This window comes from Notolepis coatsorum (assembly GCF_963971535.1).
Source record: "Notolepis coatsorum genome assembly, chromosome: 4".
In the NCBI taxonomy this organism is placed as follows: Eukaryota; Metazoa; Chordata; class Actinopteri; order Aulopiformes; family Paralepididae; genus Notolepis; species Notolepis coatsorum.
In genome coordinates, this window is record NC_140168.1 from 133,979,984 (window position 1) to 133,999,751 (window position 19,768).

Below are 19,768 nucleotides of genomic sequence, written 5' to 3' on the forward strand. Positions count from 1 at the left end.
TACGCCAATTTGTTCAATTGGTTTCGACTTTGCAAACGATCATTTTCCTTTATAAAAAAGATGATTCTAAGCCTCTGGGACGATAACTTAACATTCCTCATCTGGCAACACGGCTTTGACATCAACGCAGACGCAAGAAGACAAGGAGCGCCGTTAAATGTGCCCATTCTCTGAGACAAACAAAAAAGATGGAATGTTTGTTTGTGAAGGGTTAACCCATCACCACACACAGAAGATGTTTGTTTTTCAGTTCATTAATACTGAGTGATTTGCTAATGTCACGTCTAAAAAGGTGTCATTTTAATCACAGATCTAGACGTGCCAGAAGTAGACAAAAATAATACTATTAAAATACGACGGTAAAGGTCAGACACCAATTTTTTTTAAATGTAAATAAAAAAACTGATATAAATGGAAACAATACAATATATCAAGTATTCATAATATACAGCAATGCATTTTCAAAATGATACAGTATTAGGATTCAAACAAACCTAAAAAGGTAAAAAGGGAATGTAGTTCTCGAAAAGTACCACTAGAGGGCAGCAAAGACCCATGCTCACATGTCCAGTCATACACTTGGAAATATTGTTGCAATGATCCGCAATGAAAAGTTTTGATACCGTTCCACCTCTGTGGTTTAACACAGACACTCTGTTACTCAACCCTCAACCTGAGACTCAACCCTCTGCCCGAGACTCAACTCTCTGCCCGAGACTCAACCCTCTGCCCGAGACTCAACCTTCTACCCGAGACTCAACCCTCTGCCCGAGACTCAACCCTCTGCCCGAGACTCAACCCTCTGCCCGAACACTTTCCTTTTCAACAGCAGCAGCTCTGGTGAACCTCGTGTTTTGACCGATTCAGCAAAATGTCAGGAGTTAAGTTACATTCTTGATATGGTTGGTTCTCACAGTATAAACAACAGCTCTTCCTTCTTCTTCTTCTTTGTCCAACACAGTGGTCTCAAATGTCTTCGCTGAATTAAACATTTGCAAATTGTGACACCGTTATTTTTTTACTGTAGCGGGAAAAGAAACAAAAAAATAAATAAAAAAAATCCCCACACTCATCACTGAAAAAACTGACCCATGCAGTCTTGAAAAGAGAAAATAGAATCTCTGCAAAATACTGCAGAAACTCACTCAAGTATATCAATGTTTCTATTGTAAAATGTCTTCTTCTTTCTCCTGCAGGCGTTCCTCTCGACCCGCTTCTTCCCGTAGTGTTAAAAGCTTGTCGTCTCTCCGATTGTTTTGTCTGCATGGAGTCACAAGTCTAGTCGAGTGTTTCACCCTTTCACTGCGACAATACACAGAAGGTTAACCCTTATCACTGCCACACAACAGAAGGTTAACCCTTTACTATCACACAACCCTCGGTTGTGTGATAGTAAAGGGTTAACCTTCTGTCGTGTGGCAGTGAAAGGGTTAAGTCCCACCCCCCGCGTCTCTCCCGTCGTCCCATTGGCTCCTCAGACGGCTCAGTCTCTGGGCAGACACTCGTCCTCGGTGATGCCCTGGGCCTTCAGCTCCTCCAGCACGTTGCCCAGGTGGCCGGGGTCGGGGTAGCCGTGGCCAGTCAGGTTGGAGCCGAACTCCGTCTTGTGGTGGACCTCGTTCCAAATGACTGTGTCCGACTCCCCCGTGGTGCTGGACGTGCCCACAGAGAAGATGAGGCGGCGGTCCCAGGCCACCAGCAGCAGCCTCAGGACCTGGGGGGATGGTTGTTACACATGTTACCGTGATCGACATTGTAAATAAGAAACATGTTCTTAATGTTTTATCTGGCATATCTTAAATAAATTACTAGGTAAACAGAAAAAACTGGTAAACGACATCCTGGAATTAAAAGTCAACGACATCCTGATTAAAGACGTCACCCCACTGTACTGGCGTGTACTTTTAATAATTATTTTTTAAATAGTGTATTGGAAATAACAAAACTCTTTGCCCCCTCTGGTGCATCACCCAGCCCAACTGTGGAAGCCGAGCCACTCTTTGAGCTGGAGGAAATAACAGAGGATGAGGTAAGAAAAATCATTGTGGCGCTGAAACGCTCTAAGGCCAGGGACACTTATGGCCCGGACACAGATTCTATAAAAACTAGAGCTGGGCCGTTAACGGCGTTAACGTGCTGCGTTAACGCTATACTAGTATCGCGCGATAATATAATTAACGCATTAATCTTAAAAAAAAAAAAAAAAAAAAAAAAAAAAATTAAATTTTTTTACCTTTATTTACCCAGGGTAGGTTCGCTGAGCACAGATGCTCTTTTTCAGGAACGCCCTGCTTCACATTCACACAGTTCCATTCACACCTGGGAGCTGCCCAGTACAACCACAGTTGACACCATTGGCCACTAAGCAACTCCACTGGAGCAGTTGATTCAAGCCATGTCACATAGTTCAAGTTTGAAATGATTCTTTCTGTTTTGCTCCTGAGAGTGCTAGATACTGTACTGTACTGGTAATATTATTTATTTGTGTTAACTTCTGAATAAAACAACTTATTAAACACAAGTACATTTTATTGAACATTATTTTGATATTTCATTACCAATTATCATAGCAAAACAGCTTTTTCAAACAGTCTGTAATGCATTTTGGAAACGGGAGATGGGCTCATGGTGTAATGGGCCACCTGGCCTGAGAAACATGAGGAAAGAAAAAGTAAGGACTTACTTCTGGTCATTATTTGGGTAGAACACACATATTTTGAATGCCTTCTGCAGTTTTTTTTTTTTTTTTGGGCCATTTTAATCTAGATTAATCTAGATTAAATCCAGGATTGCAGATAGATTAATCTAGATTAAAATTTAAAATTATTTAAAATTTATCTATGCCCACCTCTAATAAAAACACACTCCAACGCTCTAGTAAAACCTATCACCATATTAGTGAATCAATCGATCAGCTCACCATCTTCCTGGAAGGTGGCCACGGTAACACAAATTTTTTTTATCTGGTAGCAGGATGTCGGTAGCCAACTACAGGCCAATCAGCATCCTATCCACTATATCTAAGGTTGCTGAAAAGTGGGTGTCGAAACTTATGATAAACATCTGGACAAAGGTCACACACCACTCCACCCACTTCAATTTGGCTTCCGCGCTCAGAACTCCACTGAGTCGGCAAACTGTGTTTTTATTGAAAAGGTTAAATATATGTTGGACAAAAACCCATATGTATAGGTGTTCCTGGATCTTAGAAAGGCGTTTGACACTGTCAACCATCAAGTAGTTTTGGCAAAGTTGTCTCGTTTCAATTTCTCTGCAGATACAATTCAATGGTTTAAAGGTGACATGCATTATAAATGTCTTTTTTCAGTGTCTAGCATTGTATTATAGTAATAGTCGTTAGTATCAATGTGTCTGTGTCTCTAAATACCATATTGGCGGATTGCTCTCATTCAGCTCAGACCATTTCCTGGTAGAAAAAAATCAGGTCATTCTGATTTGACTTGCATGGTGACGTCACGTGGCGAGGATGGAGCGGATAGTGATCCGATTGGCTCTGTGGTTGTAGCGCGAGCTACAGGAGAGAGGGAGAAATACACCCTCGCGACACATACACACACGCGCGCGTCGCACTGTCAGGGAGAGAGAGATACAAGGGGACCTGCTAATCTCACACATGCAGCCCTGTTTACACAGTGCTCTCTCTCTCTCGATTCGGGAGCATAACTAACGCCCCGTCTATAGCGCACGGCACAGTGCAACACTTCCTGAAACGGGAGAGGGAGAGAGAGACAAGGGGACCTGCTAATCTCACAAACGCAGCCATGTTTACATCTCTCTCTCTATATATATATCTCTCTCCTTCTCTCTCGTATCACGCTGTGTGGGTGACTGTCACTGAAAGTGCTTATGGGCGGAGCCCAGCCAATAACAGGCTAAAATCCTGAGGCTGGAAACGATGCTTTTGAGTACTCCATTAGAAATATAAAACAATGATTTTTTTTTTTAAATAAACCTTACAGATGTCTTCCATAGACTCACAGGAATTGTGTAAAGTTGCCCAAATAGTGCTAGGAATAGCAATGCATGTCCCCTTTAAGTCTTACCTAACAAACAGAAAACAATGTGTCATGGTTGATGGTGTCAAATCTCCTTATCTTGACAATCCAGTTGGTGTGCCGCAGGGATAGATTCTTGGGCCATTACTGTTTTGCCTGTACATCAATGACCTGCCGGACATATGCCCTGACTTCAATGTACAGATGTATGCTGACGACGCGGTAATTTATTTTTGTACAAAAAACTGACCTGATCTCATGTAACCTCTCAAATGCAATGAACAAGGTCCACCACTGGTTGCAAAACTCATGCCTACTGCTAAATAAAAAAAAAACGGTATGCATGATGTTCAGCAAACGACCAGTTAGAATCACAAGGTCTAACCATTGTGCTTCATACCGCCCTAGAACATCGAGAAGAAAAACACCTACGTAAGAATGCTCTTTGTTGACTATAGCTCTGCCTTCAACACTATACTCCCCCGTAAACTCATCAGTAAACTCCAAACCCTGGGTCTGTGTAATATTCTCTGTAACTGGGTGCTGAACTTCCTCACAAACCGCACACAAGCCGTCAGGCTGGGCAACTACACCTCGTCCACCCTGTCTCTCAGCACCGGCGCCCCGCAGGGTTGCATACTCAGCCCATTACTGTACACCCTGCTCACACATGACTGTTCCCCCTCCTACCCCTCCAATTACATCATCAAGTTTGCAGACGATACCACAGTTGTGGGTCTCATAACAAACAACAATGAGTCTGCCTACAGGAGGGAGGTGGAAGACCTTACAGCCTGGTGTGACAGCAACAACCTGGCGCTCAACATAAAGAAAACAAGAGAGATCATAGTGGATTTTAGAAGATCAAGGCCTAACCACTCCCCTCTGCTCATCAACAACGAGGTAGTGGAGAGGGTCACTGAGTTCAAGTTCCTGGGTCTCAGTGTGAGTGAGACCCTGTCCTGGAGCACCAACACCGCCTCAGTGATCGGAAAAGCTCAGCAACGCCTATACTACCTAAGGAAGCTGAAGCAGGCTGGCCTGCCATGAAATCTCCTTGTCAACTTTTATCATTGTGCGGTTGAGAGTGTGCTGACCTACGGTGTGTCTCTGTGGTTCTCCAGCTGCACAAAGGCAGAGCAAGAGGCTCTACAGAGGGTGGTGAAGGCGGCAGGCAGGATCGTCGGGACTACTCTACCAAACATCACCTCCGTCTTCACCTCCCGCTGCCTCCACCGCTCCAAGTGTATCATCAAGGACCAGTCTCACCCAGCACATCACCTCTTTCAGCTCCTTCCCTCAGGGAGGAGATACCGGTCCATACATGCCAAGAGTTCAAGATTTATGAACAGCTTTTCCCCCCAAGCAGTGAGACTGTTAAACTCTCATTGACTGTCCCCTCACATGCACATGCACTTTACCCGGACTTGATAACCACTATGTTACCGCTCATCATGCACTTTATTATTTAAAATATTCTGTTATATGTACAGTGTTATGTGTTACATGTATGTATATTGTACTACGGTCTGTGGGAGCTCCCCTGAAATTTCGTATACTTGTGTGCAGTGATGCGTTCCTCATGGGACAGGGTTGCACGCAGTGCAGCCAAAGTTTGGTGAGCAAAAGCACGTGCACGCACACACACGGATGTGCATGGCATGCGCATGCACACAGGAATGCGCTGCACTTGCCAACTGGCTATAAGTACCCACCTGGGCTACTTTGCATATCAGTAGCGTCGGTCATCAGGTGTGTTAAATATGTTCTCAGATACATTCACACAGAACTTGTGAATGAAATGTGTTACATTCCATTCGTAGAGGCAATTAGGCATTGTCTTTAGGCCATGGTTACACTGCTGAATACAGCAACGTTTGTTGCTGAATGATTAAGTTTGCTGTCCAAGTTAAAAAGAAACGCAGTTTTTTCCGTTTTGGATACTCGCCAAAACTCGCAGACAATGGTGCCATGTAATCTGCGCCAGCCGGATACGGAGCCGTTGTTGCTCAACGCCCATGCGCAGTAGAGACCTGCATGGTTATTTCCAGTTTTTACAGCAGAGCTGTCCCAAGGAGCTGCGGCTACCATGTGTTGTCAAGTTATGTTATAAGGAGCCCAGTCCAAGCTACAACAGTCTGCATTCCCTTAACAATTTGTTTGTATTGAGCCGTATTGTATTGTATCCATTCTGCAATCTGTTAAATAAAGTTTACATCCATTCATTCTGCTAGCATTAACGTTACCAAGCTGCTAGCCACACTGCTATACTGTTATAATGGCATATCCCTATCACGTTAGCACGTAAGCTAACAAACGTCGTTGCTAGCCACAATGCTATACTGTTATACTGGGATATCCCAATCACGTTAGCACGTAAGCTAACAAAATCGGCAACAATCTTTTTGTGAGACTAAACTCCGTTCTTGGTGGTCAATTGTGTTGATGTTAGTTTTGTTTCATCAACAAATGAGGCAGAACACAGTGAATGTATCCGTTTTGTTTATTGCACTTTTATTGCACTTTCTTTGCTGAAAAATAAATGCTACGTTGGCTAAAGGGCTCACGCGAGGCATTTAACCCATTACCCGCCAAAATCGCTGTTCAGCGTTATTGCCCGCCATGCGTTGTCTGCCAATATCGCTGTACAGCGTGTTTCAAGGTCATATTTCCATCATGGAATTCATATTTCACCCACGGAGCCTTGTCATATGCTGCGGGAGCTATCACAACTCTGCAACGCTTCAATACCGCCACCTGGTGGCCGATTGGCGAGTTGCCAAACCGGAAATGCCCGTTTCAGCTCGGTCCGTCCCCTAATTCCGTCCGGCCACTCGTTTATCGTCCCGGGACTCAATCCACACACCGTGGACATGGATCGTTGCCATAACTCAATAAACATGATTTGGGCGTATATTAGTATTATACAAACCGGAATTGGATCGCCTCGATCCCCACCACATAACTGGGATCTGTTTGTTCCATTCTCATCGCCCAACGGTACGAGGAGACGGACGTGAGTTTCAGCGTTTTTCTTTATCATTTTCGATACAAACTGCTCTGATCAATATATGACCCATACTACATTTAAGCATTACATCACGCGCAGGAGTGGTTTGTGAACAATAAACCATGCCTAGGGGGGTCGTTTATTGTATTGTTGGTTGGATCCACTACACCTCCGGTTACTACTGAACGGACGTGTTTTTGCGGACCTCCCAAACTTTCAAACTTTAGACTGTTTTCTTTCTTTCTACCATTTTTTAACCAGTGATCTTAACTGATCACTGTGACTTTTGCTCTTATCGTTTATGCTGTTGGATTTATTGGTTTTATGTGACTTTTTACTGGACGTGACCTAAAGCTATCGGCGCTTGTTGTTGCCATAGCTACAGCTACACGCTACAGTACTCACAGTGCTAAACTCCCCCGAGGAAATGGCTCCAACATCAGATGTCGCAGAAATGCGAACGGAACTGAAGACCATCGAGATACTAGTAATGGATCTTCTCAAGCGTCAAACGGAGCTCATGTCCAGGCTGGCTAGCATGGGAAAAGCGGACGCAGGCTACACCAGTAGTCCCTCCTGGGCGACAGTGGTGAGGGGCCGAAGGAATCTCTCACTTCCTCTATATGATCCCGTTGATTCACCTCAACTATCAAACCGATTCAATCCTCTTTGTAATGATCCCAGCCTCCTAGGCTCTCCCTCGTTTCCGTCTCCTGCTGCTAGAAATGTAGCTTTGCTCAAAGACTATCCGATGCTAGCTACTAGCCTAGCTACTAGCCAGGCTCCAAGCGAAGCTACCAGGACGGCGGCCCTCTCCAGCTCACAACTCAACCGTGGAAATATATCTGCAACCCAGAGCAGAAAGCGCTCTGCCCTGTTTGCTCTCGCATCGCCAAACTCCCCAGACTCACGCGATGGGTCCGACTCCCCAAAGTTTAAACGTCCTCGTCTGCGGTGCTCTGCAGCCCATGCCAGTACGATCATTCAAACGGCGAGTGTTATCGATGGAAATGCCGCTGTGAACGAGCCCCTCCACACGGCGCTGCTGCTCGACCAACCATCAAACCCCGCCAACAATGTAGACGCTACTCCTGCGGCTTTTCAACATAGAAACCTGGCCATCTACGACGGGGAATGCATCCAGGAACAGCCAGAGATCCTACTCATCGGAGACTCCATCACCAGGTTTTTGCAAATACCACACGGCATTACGTATTGTTTTTCCGGTTTAAAAGTTACTGACTTACTTGAGTGTACTCCCGAAATCATCGACAGATATCCGTCCGCCCACACCGTTATCATTCATATCGGAGCAAATGACGTAATGGCTAGACAATCCGTTAAACTCCAATCTGACTTTGAATCACTAATACTCACTATTGAAAGCCTGGGTAAAATATGCATTGTGTCTGGCCCCATTCCATCCATAGGTCGTGGATCTGAGCGATTTAGCCGTCTGTTCTGGTTGCACAAATGGCTACAGACCTACTGTACTACTATAGGACTTTGCTATATAAATAACTTTGATCTGCTCTGGTCCAGGAAAGACCATTACAGACCCGATGGCATCCATCCAAACATATCAGGGGTAAATGTGCTAATACATAACGTCATACAAAGTATAGCATCACTGGCCTGACAACCAACCATATCTAGCTCTGTAGACTATATACAGAAGCAGCCCAAGCTACAAAAAAACACATTGAGTGTCATCCCGATTCTGATCACCAAAAGACTAATCAATTACTCATTATCACGTCCCATATGTAAATCTAACCTTATCAATATCAGTGTTCAACCACAGACTATCTCACACCCCACTACAGAACCCGTACAGTTAAAACTAGCACTGTTCAACGTTAGAGCGCTGAAACAAAAATCATTTCTGATAAATGAACTCATAGTAAAACATGGTGTACATTGTATGTTTTTAGTAGAGACATGGTTAGACAATATCACTGGTGTAGCAACACTGATTGAGACCTGCCCTTCCAATTTTAAATTCTATCAATCAAACAGACAGAGTGGGAGGGGAGGCGGAATAGCAGCAATCATCTCCACTCAATTTGTGTGCAATGATATTGACCTGGGAACATTTTTATCATTTGAATACCTTGCTATTGTATTGAAAACAGAAATGCCAGTAATATGTGTGACATTGTATCGACCACCAAGGTACTCGCCACTCTTCATACAGGAATTTTCAGAACTCATATCGATCTGCATTACCAGGTATGATAGAATCATTCTTAATGGAGATCTAAACATTCATATCAACAAAAAGGATGACCCCAGGGGTTGTGAGTTTCTGAACCTACTGGACAGTTTTGGACTGATGCAACATGTTCACGAGGCCACCCACCAACATGGCAACACTCTGGACCTACTAATAACAACAGGGCTAAACATTGAGAATGTATCAGTAAAACAAATTCCAATTTCTGACCATTATTGTGTGTTCTATGGTACAAGCCTAATATTACATAAGACCAGACGCGAATTCATAGTTCACAGAAGGCTTCTGGACGCTAGAGCTGAAGCAAAATTCTCTAGTATGATGAAATCATATGACCAATGCAGTGAATCCTCCTTAAATCAGAAAGTGCAAAACTTCCACAGCACCTTGTCAACAGTGTTAGATACTGTTGCCCCTCTAAAGGTTAAAAAGGTAAAAACTGATAGAATCTCTCCATGGCTAAATAAAACCAATGTTAAAGATAACAAGAGAAAATGTAGGATAGCCGAGCGAAAATGGAGGAAATTCAAACTCACAGCTCACTTTAATTTATACAAAGACGCCATGGGCGCTTACAATAAAGCAATACAACTTGCGAGAAAGGAATATTTTTCCAAAATGATCTCAGAAAATATGGGAAACTCCAGGGTACTTTTTTCCACCATTGACCGGCTGATTAACATACCACCCCCCCATATACCGCAGCAATCAGCCACAAAATGTGAAGAGTTCGCAGTTTTCTTTAATGAAAAAATATCATTGATTAGAGCAAGCATTACCGCTGATATAGATCTGGCTGTGAGTGAAAACCCACCTGAGATAACAATGGGGGAATTCACATGTATTACATTACCTGACCTCTGTAAGATTGTCTCTGAGTGTAATTCCGCCACCTCCTGCCTCGATCCTATACCAACAGCATTTCTCAAGCGGGTGTTTGATAGTGTCTCAAATCATGTCCTTGAAATCATAAATATGTCTCTTCAAACAGGCACTTTTCCAGATGCATTTAAAACGGCTGTAGTAAAACCACTACTAAAGAAAACAAACTTAGATGTAAACGAACTAAAAAGCTATAGGCCAATATCGAACCTTCCATTTATCAGCAAGATATTAGAAAAGATAGTCTCAGTACAAATAAACTCCTTTCTCAAAGATAATAACATCATGGAGGAACTACAATCAGGCTTCAGAACAAATCACAGCACTGAAACTGCCCTTACCAAAATAGTTAGCGACCTCAGGCTAAACTCCGATGCTGGCAAAGTCTCAATTCTTGTCCTATTGGACCTTAGTGCAGCGTTCGATACGATTGACCATAATATCTTGATCAGTCGTCTTGAAAGACTGGTTGGCTTTTCCGATCATGTACTAAATTGGCTCATAACATACATTAAGGGGAGAATGTTCTATGTTAAGCTTGGAGACAATGTATCCGAGGAACATGACAGCAATTTTGGAGTCGCACAAGGAAGCTGCCTTGGTCCATTACTCTTCTCACTATATATGCTGCCCCTCGGGGACATCATTCGAGACCACAATGTATGCTTCTGTAGAAATCGTCGGAAAGGAGAGACGCACAATTTCTATCTTGCAACCACACCAAGTAAGTAGTGTGTCATTTATTATCTTCTTAGCACAAGTGACAGCTGTCAGATCTATGCCGTGCTAAACTCTGACAGCTCCGCGTCACCAAAAACATTTTATGAATGACATTCCACCAGCGCGTCTTCTCTAAGCCCAACCCCCAACCAACCTCATTAAAGTGACAGTGCCCCATCAATACATCAAAACAATCTAATGGTGAATTATGTCCATAGCACCCACTACATACGTCCCCCCAGAATTCATCATAACAAAAGAAGTCAATGAACAGGAGGGCGGAGAACCCTGCCATAACGGCTCCGCCTGACCCCTGTAGCGGCCGGCACCGCTGTAGGGAAAACCTTAAGGGCCCTACGGCCACTCGGGCACAGGATAGGTGGCGAGGGGGTCTCGTGGGCCTTACTCGGAAGACTGGGCAAGGTAGGGGGTCGTCCCCGCCGTGGGGGCTGGGCCAGTCCAACAGGTTTGCCCAAGTCCACATGAGCCGGTTTAAGGCGGTCTATGGAAATGTGTTCCAGCTTCCCGCCCATGTCCACCACAAAGTACTTGTCTCCAGCCTCCTGGACACGGAACGGACCGTCGTATGGAGGTTTCAAGGGGTCCCGGTGGGCATCGTGACGGATGAAAACATATCCCGCTGACTGCAGACTTGTAGGGACGTGCGACCGGGGAAGGCCGTGCTGTGAGGTGGGGACCGGCGTGAATACCTTAGCCTTCTCCAGAAGTGCTGTCCGCTGCTGGGCTGCACACCAGGGGGCAGTAATGTTAGGGATGAAATCCCCTGGCACCCGCAGAGGCTGACCGTAAACCAGCTCAGCCGAGGAGGTCTGAAGGTCTTCCTTGGGGGCCGTCCTGAGACCAAGCATGACCCACGGGAGCCGGTCGACCCAGCCGCTGTCAGTAAGGCTGGCCCGAAGTGCTGCTTTCATTGAGCGGTGAAAGCGCTCGCATAACCCATTGGCCTGCGGGTGGTATGACGTAGTCCGGTGTAGCTTCACGCCCAGGCTTTTGGCGACCGTGTTCCAGAGCTCGGACGTGAACTGTGGGCCCCGGTCTGAAGAGAGGTCGGCTGGAGTGCCAAACCGGGCGACCCAGGTTCCAATAAAGGCTCTGGCCACCTCGGCGGACGTCGTGCCTGACAGTGGAACTGCCTCTGGCCAACGGGTAGTCCTGTCCACCATAGTAAAGAGGTAACTGAAGCCGTGTGAGGGGGGCAGGGGGCCCACTAGGTCAACGTTCACGTGGTCGAACCTCCTTTCAGGTACAGGGAAGTGCTGCAGGGGGGCCTTGGTGTGACGGTACACTTTAGCGCGCTGGCACTCCAAACAGGAGTCAGCCCAGTCTCTTACATCTTTTCTAAGCCCAGGCCAGACAAACTTGGCGGACACTAGCCTCTGCGTAGGTTTCTTTCCCGGGTGGGAGAGGCCGTGAACAGCGTCATAAACACGCCGCCTCCATCCTGTGGGAACGATGGGGCGGGCCTGTCCCATAGAGACATCACACAGGAGTGTGGTGCCAGCGCTGTCAAAAACCACATCCTCTAACCGCAGGCTTGAGGTGGCTGACCTGAAATCCTGCACTTCAGGGTCGGTAGCCTGGTCCGCCGCCATACCGGTGTAATCCAGCCCCAAGTGGATGGCGCCCACTACAGCCCGGGAGAGGCAGTCTGCGACAAGGTTTGCTTTACCTGCCACATGTTGAATGTCAGTAGTGAACTCTGAGACATATGAGAGCTGTCGCTGTTGACGGGCGGACCATGGCTCAGACACCTTGGCCATGGCGAACGTCAGCGGCTTGTGATCCACGAAGGCCGTGAACTGGCGGGCCTCCAGCAGGAAACGAAAATGGCGGATGGCAAGGTAGAGGCCGAGGAGCTCCCGATCGAAGGTGCTATACCTCCGCTCGCTGGGGCTTAACTGGCGGCTGAAAAAAGCGAGCGGCTGGCAAGCCCCGCCTACCCACTGTTCAAACACTGCGCCCACGGCAAAATCTGAGGCGTCGGTGGTGATGGAGATTGGGGCCTTAAAGGAAGGATGTGCCAGCATGGTGGCGTTGGCTAGGGCAGCCTTGGCATCCAGAAAAGCTTTGTCTCTCTCAGCAGACCAGTCGACCGCATGTTTTGGCGCTTTACCCCTAAGGGCCTCATACAACGGCCGCATAATCCGAGCCGCCTGGGGAATAAAGCGGTGATAAAAGTTGATCATTCCGAGAAACTCCTGCAGTGACCTAACCGTGGGCGGCCGGGGAAAATTCATCACCGCTTCCACCTTCATGGGAAGAGGGACCGCTCCCTCTTTAGTGACTCTGTGCCCCAGGAAGTCAATGGTCGACCGCCCAAACTGGCATTTGGCCGGGTTGATTATCAGTCCATGCTCATTTAGCCGCTCAAAAAGCATCCTGAGGTGGGACATGTGCTCAGCCTTAGAGGCGCTGGCTATGAGGATATCATCCAAGTATACAAAAATAAAATCCAAGTCTCGTAGCACAGAGTCCATAAGGCGCTGGAACGTCTGTGCAGCGTTTTTGAGGCCGAATGGCATGCGCAGAAATTCAAATAGTCCAAATGGAGTTATGACTGCTGTTTTGGGGACATCCAGCGGTTGGACGGGCACCTGATGATACCCACGCACAAGGTCCACCTTGGAAAACATTAATTTCCCTGAAAGGCGGGCAGAAAAGTCCTGAATGTGCGGGACTGGGTACCGGTCCGGCGTCGTAGCATCGTTGAGCCGGCGGTAATCCCCACACGGGCGCCACCCGCCTCCCGGCTTGGGGACAATGTGGAGGGGGGAGGCCCATGGGCTGTCGGAGCGACGGACAATGCCGAGGCGTTCCATGTTCTCGAACTCTGCCTTGGCAATGCTGAGCTTGACCGGGTCGAGGCGCCGAGCCCGGGCATAGACTGGAGGGCCGGTCGTGGCGATATGATGTTCCACTCCATGCTTGGCTGTAGATGATGAGAACGTGGGCCGCGTGAGGCCCGGGAACTCGGCGAGAAGGTGTTGAAACTCATCTGCGGCGGAGAGCATGCTAGAGAGTCTGATGGAGTCTGCACCCCCAAGCGCACCAGCATAAGAGCAGAATGTAATGGCATCAATTAAGCGGCAATTTTTAACATCCACTAACAGTCCATAATCACACAAAAAATCAGCGCCTAGAAGAGGGACGGCTACATTAGCTGTGATAAAGTCCCAGCCAAACCGTTGGCCACTAAAACACATTTCGACATACCTGGTGCCGTATGTGCGGATGGGGGTGCCGTTGGCGGCCTCCATGGGGGGTCCGTGTCCGCCGGATAGGATGTCCACTCTAGAAGCCGGCAAGACGCTCCTCTGCGCGCCCGTGTCGCACATGAAACGCCGCCCGGAGATGGTGTCCTGGACAAACAGTAGCCTGCCAGCCTGACCGACGCTCATGGCCACTAACGAGCGCCGGCCCGGGCATTTCCCGGCCCACTGAAGCTGCACGGCGGGCGGCACTGCTTGGCTTTAGGTCCAAACCGTGCATGGTAATAACACAGCCCCGCGTTCGCGTCACGCTGCTGGCGAGGGGCTGTCGCTGCTGCGGTGAAGTTCCAGTCTCCCGGCGGCGAAACAAAGGCTTGGGTTGGGAAAACTGCCGCTGCACAGTGCTGTTGACCAGCCAAAAAAAACTTATCAGCCTCCTCGGCCAGAGCGCGGCAATCGTCTATAGTGGTGTTGGCCAGAGCGGCCCGAACCGGAGAAGGCAGCTGACGCAGGAAAAGTTGCATGAAAAGGAAATCAGGCTTGTGCTCTCCCAATAAATCCAGCATCCTATCCATGAGCTCCGATGGCTTGCTATCACCGAGCCCTTGCAAAGAAAACAATCGGCTGGCCCGCTCGGTATCGGAAAGTTCGAATGTCTTTAATAGATGAGACTTGATCGTGAGATATTTATCTCGAGTCGGAGGGTTCTTTAGGAGGCTCACCACTCTGCTGGCTGTCGAACTTCCCAGGGCTGACACCACATAATAATATCTTGTTGTATCCGAGGTAATCTCACGCAGCTCGAACTGTGCCTCCGTTTGCGCAAACCATGCCGAGGCTGACGACTCCCAGAACTCAGGTAATTTCAGTGAAACTGCGTTCGTAGACATGTTGCCGCGGAAGCGTCTTCAAAACGTATAACAGGGTCACCACTGTAGAAATCGTCGGAAAGGAGAGACGCACAATTTCTATCTTGCAACCACACCAAGTAAGTAGTGTGTCATTTATTATCTTCTTAGCACAAGTGACAGCTGTCAGATCTATGCCGTGCTAAACTCTGACAGCTCCGCGTCACCAAAAACATTTTATGAATGACATTCCACCAGCGCGTCTTCTCTAAGCCCAACCCCCAACCAACCTCATTAAAGTGACAGTGCCCCATCAATACATCAAAACAATCTAATGGTGAATTATGTCCATAGCACCCACTACACTTCCATAGTTATGCTGATGATACACAACTATATATCTCCGCAGAACCAAATAACACTACAGCCATACAGTCCATTACAAATGGTCTGTTAGCAATAAACAAGTGGATGAACAATAACTTCCTAAAATTAAACGAAAGCAAGACCGAAATTCTATTGATCGGCCCAAAAGCGAAAAGGGAAGTGCTTTGTAAAAACCTGGGGAGTCTGTCATCCTATGTAAAGACTGAGGTTACAAGCCTAGGTGTCATCTTGGACTCAGACCTGACCTTTAAGTCTCATATAAATAAGGCCATGAAAACGTCATTCTTCCACCTAAGAAACATAGCGAAAGTAAGACCTTTCGTAAATAAAAAGGATGCAGAGAAACTTATTCATGCTTTTGTATCAAGTCGGCTTGACTATTGTAATGCACTGTTCACTGGTCTTCCCAAAGCAACCATTGGGAAGCTTCAGCTTATCCAAAACTCTGCAGCTCGATTACTAACTCATACAAGGAGAAGAGAACATATCACTCCAGTCCTGGCCACTCTGCACTGGCTTCCAATAACTCATAGAATTGATTTTAAGGTCCTTTTCCTAACATATAAAGCTCTTAATGAGCAAGGCCCAAAATACATAGCAAATTCCCTAGTTAGTTATCTGCCCTCAAGAACGCTACGGTCATCCACTACAGGTTTACTAGACACGCCCAGAAACCAAAAAAGGATAGGAAGTATGGCATTTGCCAACTATGCCCCAAAACTATGGAACACACTACCAACACACATTAGAAACGCCAGCTCCATACACATTTTTAAAGGAAAATTAAAAACGTACCTATACAGTCTAGCTTACAAATAGTTATGGCTTGGAAAAACCTGATGGATCCATGAGGCTAGGATAAGCCTTGTGGACCCAACTTTTTAGATGAAGGAACGGGTACATAGGAGACACGCCTCCAGTTTTTCAAAAGTTTTTGACACGCCTCAGCTTCTGAGCTGAACGGTCGTGTTTTTGCGGACCTCCCAAACTTTCAAACTTTAGACTGTTTTCTTTATACGTTTTTCTTTTTCTTTCTTTCTACCACAATACACGGCCACTGATGGATCCATGGGACTTGGTAAAGCACTATGGACCCAACTATGACCACTGATAAAAACGTAACTACACTAGCGTTATAAGAGCTAAACATTGCTACCTACCATACAAGTGCATTGGTTTAGTGCACTTCCGGTTGCTACTGAGCGGAAATGTTTGTGCGGACCTGTTCTCCCAAACTGGTAAGCAAATGACTGTTTTTACGTTATTTTCATTTTTACGTTACTATTATTATTATTATTTTTTTTTAAACATTGATCTTAACTGATCACTGTGACTTTATTGCTTTTATCGTTATATATGCCTATAATTGTGTACAGCACTTTGAGCTACATGACATGTATGAAAGGTGCTTTATAAATACTTACTTACTTACAAATCACGACTGCAAGTGGTGTAAAGCTTTTATACAACTGCCGCATTCATCCAACCTTATTTCTATACAATAAACACACATTAATCGAAGATTTATTGAAAAAACCATCCGCCAGAAAAAGTAGTTCCCACAACTACAAAAAAGACAATTTGCCTCCATGTGGAAGCAGATCGGAAGTGCATCCAACCAACTAACACATCCAACTGTGTATTATTGGAATGATTGAGAGAAGTTGCCTCATGTGGAAGCAGCTTGAAGTGCATCCAACCAACTAACACATCCAACTGTGTATTATTGGAATGATTGATTGAAAATTTTATTACCAGATGCAGAATGGGTACAATACAGTACGGCTCAATACACACAATTGTTAAGGGAATGCAGACCTACTTTCCATAGAACTTCATTCTTAGATGCTTCTATAGAAAGTAGGTAAAACAAATTAAAAAGTTTTCTTTGCCCTATAGGAAAAAAACGTTTTCTTCGCCCTATCTTTTTATTTATTTTTTTAAACCTACTGTAGAGGGCCTAAACTTAACCAGTTGGAAACCAAGCGTACAGTAATAAAATTAGCAATCAATCAATCAATCAACTCAATAGGCCATGCTCACTTAGAACAGCGCAGCACCCAGCTCTCTCTCAGTCTGACCCGCGTTGCAGACAGGAGTGTGTGTGTGTGTGTGTGTGTGTGTGTGTGTGGGGGGGGGGGTGGCGGTGGGTGGAGACTAGAGCTAGCGCTGACAGTCAGAGAGAAGGAAAAAAAAATTGAAAAAAAAAAAAAAAAAATGCAAATTAATCAATCAATCAAATCGCGATTTTTCTTTTGTTCTAGAATGACTCAAGACCCATCAATTACATCATCCAACATTGTTTAAAGGTCTAACACATTCGCAGTGACAGAATCGCTTCATATTTAGTCGTTATGGCGCTATCAACATATCCATTTGTTGTCCGCAATCTTGTTTTCTCCCGGAGTGAGCCGGCGGAGTGATATGTGATTCGGTTGTGGGCGGGTCCTGAGCCCAGGACCGTGGATTGTTGCCAATAAAGATGTGTAAATGGACTGTTTCAGCCAATCAGAATCGAGAAATTTGCATGCCGTTGTATAAAAATCATTTAACGTCAGTCACGGAATTATAAACACCCCCCCCCCCCCTCCGTTCACCCTCAGATGATCAGTCATAACGTTTAGGACCATGTACAGTTTAAATTTTTAATATAGCATGGATCGGTATCAAACTGCATTTGATAATCTAATAACCCTTTCACTACCACACTACAGAAGGTTAACCCTTTCACTACCACACTACAGAAGGTTAACCTTTCACTACAACACCACAGAAGGTTAACCTTTCACTACCACACTACAGAAGGTTAACCTTTCACTACCACACTACAGAAGGTTAACTCTTTCACTACAACACTACAGAAGGTTAACCTTTCACTACCACACTACAGAAGGTTAACTCTTTCACTACAACACTACAGACGGTTAACCTTTCACTACCACACTACAGAAGGTTAACCTTTCACTACCACACTACAGAAGGTTAACTCTTTCACTACAACACTACAGAAGGTTAACCTTTCACTACCACACTACAGAAGGTTAACCCTTTCACTACCACACTACAGAAGGTTAACCTTTCACTACAACACCACAGAAGGTTAACCTTTCACTACCACACTACAGAAGGTTAACCTTTCACTACCACACTACAGAAGGTTAACCTTTCACTACCACACTACAGAAGGTTAACTCTTTCACTACAACACTACAGAAGGTTAACCTTTCACTACCACACTACAGAAGGTTAACTCTTTCACTACAACACTACAGACGGTTAACCTTTCACTACCACACTACAGAAGGTTAACCTTTCACTACCACACTACAGAAGGTTAACTCTTTCACTACAACACTACAGAAGGTTAACCTTTCACTACCACACTACAGAAGGTTAACCCTTTCACTACCACACTACAGAAGGTTAACCTTTCACTACCACACTACAGAAGGTTAACTCTTTCACTACAACACTACAGAAGGTTAACCTTTCACTACCACACTACAGAAGGTTAACCCTTTCACTACCACACTACAGAAGGTTAACCTTTCACTACCACAGTACAGAAGGTTAACCTTTCCTTATAATACAGTCATTTAGCTTTTAGACTTACAAGGCAAATACTTCAACTGCCACAACAACTTGCCACAAGACAGTCATTGCCATAACAAAAGAGCCTGATGCAAGGTGTTAATGTCCCCAGAGAGAGGGGGGCCATGGAATACAATGCATTCTGGGTAGGGTTGTAGTTGATTAAATCACAGGTGTGAACCTCTCCACAAGTTCGAAGACCATTCATCTCTGAATGCGTTTACTGATATCACCATGATTTATAGGATGTAGCTTGCAAAATATCCCACCAAAATGTTCAAGTGATGGCTTATTTTTAAGGTATGAATCTGTACTTTCACAATATGTAAAAAAAAAAAAAAAAAAATTGGACCTTACCTCAACAAGTCCCGCGCCCCCATGCCCAGTCACATATATGCATTTATGCCTATATCTCACGTTCTATGAAATACTGCAGAAAACGATAAAAACATATTTATACTCTAGACGGTATTTTCGTATGAATGAAAAAGTTAAACGTTCCTACATCCTGAACGATAGATAATTGATGTTGAATGGGCCATAGTAATGTCAATTTAGCAATACAATTTAAAAAGTTATAGCCCTGCAAAGAAGGTGAACATCTCCATAGACAAATAGCGCTGGCAGAGAATGGTTTAGGATGATCAAAGTGGTGGCAGAGAATGGGTTAAAGATGGTGGACTTGTTGATTTTTTGCAGGAAGTGTATTGGCACATTCAACTTTTCTGATTGGCCTTCATGTTTGAACTACATCGCCACCTACTACCACCTACTGCTTTGGCATTGTATTACATGTATATACATCACTGTGCTCAATGTCTAACTTGCCTGCCATTACGTTGCGTTCT

The 19,768-nt window shown here is 45.4% G+C and overlaps 1 protein-coding gene across 2 annotated transcripts in view; it reads right to left on the reverse strand.

Moving 5' to 3' along the window:
- Positions 1-1,348: 1,348 nt before the first annotated feature.
- Positions 1,349-19,768, reverse strand: part of dtx4a (deltex 4, E3 ubiquitin ligase a) — a 159,843-nt gene continuing 141,423 nt past the window's right edge. For both annotated transcript variants that reach the window (XM_084313629.1, XM_084313628.1), the window contains one exon: positions 1,349-1,714. In XM_084313629.1, the coding sequence (XP_084169755.1) occupies positions 1,484-1,714 (231 nt within the window). In that variant the 3' untranslated portion in view covers positions 1,349-1,483. The remainder of the gene's footprint in view (positions 1,715-19,768) is intronic.